The following is a 1066-nucleotide window of genomic DNA, read 5'->3' on the forward strand; positions in this document are numbered from 1 at the left end:
TCCCAGGAGGGACCAGCCACAGCTTCTCTGGCCAACCTGTTCCAGTGTCTGACCACCCTCACAGTGAATAATTTCTTCCTAATTTAACATTTTTCATAGGACAGTAAAAAAAAAAAAATATTTTAAAATGCTTAAAAGACCTGGAATTATTTCTGTGATGTCTTAGTGTCCAGAAATAAGGTTAATGTGATCTTAAATATGATAGTGAGGCTTTATGCTTTGTTCAGTGTTTGAAATATAATTACAGCTATCTCAGGTTAAAACCTACTTCTTCTGTATTAAGACCTTGATCCCTCAAGCCTCTGACCAGTCTGTAGGCAGAGGTTTGTGCTGGCCCAAGTCCTTGTTTACAGTCTATAGCCTGCCCTGTACAATTCCCCATCGGAACAGAGGCCAGGGAGTTAGATCAGTGCGTTTCCCAGGACCGAGGCATGTTGCTGTGCTGTCGGGACACTGACTGCAGTGAGTCAGTGGAGAGCAGCATCCTCGTGAGCACAGGTTGTGTTTTGATGGATGTTAAAGATGTTTTGATTTGTGTTTTTACCTTGGTAACTGGGAGGGGTCGTTGGAAATGTTCCCTTCAGGTGGAACATCCCGTGCATCCTTGTCCCATGCATCTGTCCTGCTGTGTGGGTGCAGCCCACACTGGTGGGGGCTGCTCTGGCTGGAAAAGAAAAAGCATTTTGGGGAGGGGGAGCAGAGGCACGGCTTTCAGTCTGTGATGGAAATGAAGGAGCCGCTCAGGTTGGCCGAGACCTCGGGACGTTGCTCCCCAGAGCTGGGCTGTGCTCAGGGCCCTGGGGAGCAGCGGTTCCCCCGTGCAAGACTGGGGCAGGAGCATCAGCATCTCCTGGTGCAGGGAGAAGGGTTTGTTTAGTGCCACTGCCACGTGTGCACGCTGTGACCTGCCTGAGCACAGGTCCCTGGGGCAGACACGCTGCTCTGGGCTGTCACCTTCCCTTCAATGAGCTGGAAATGCCTGCGGGAGAAAACAGTTATTTGCTCATCAAGGAGAAGGCTGATGCCTGTGGGTTGACTTGTCTAATAGCTTATCATTATTCCTGCT

General features: G+C 49.7%; 1 protein-coding gene across 1 annotated transcript in view; it reads left to right on the forward strand.

Moving 5' to 3' along the window:
- Positions 1-793: 793 nt before the first annotated feature.
- NDFIP1 (Nedd4 family interacting protein 1) overlaps positions 794-1066 on the forward strand; it is a gene marked incomplete at its 5' end in the record, with an annotated part of 13080 nt that continues 12807 nt past the window's right edge. The window contains one exon of the mRNA XM_010176389.2: positions 794-867. Coding sequence (XP_010174691.2) covers positions 794-867 — 74 coding nt within the window. The remainder of the gene's footprint in view (positions 868-1066) is intronic.

Source organism: Antrostomus carolinensis, unplaced genomic scaffold, assembly GCF_000700745.2.
Source record: "Antrostomus carolinensis isolate BGI_N321 unplaced genomic scaffold, ASM70074v2 scaffold30159, whole genome shotgun sequence".
NCBI classification, from domain to species: Eukaryota; Metazoa; Chordata; class Aves; order Caprimulgiformes; family Caprimulgidae; genus Antrostomus; species Antrostomus carolinensis.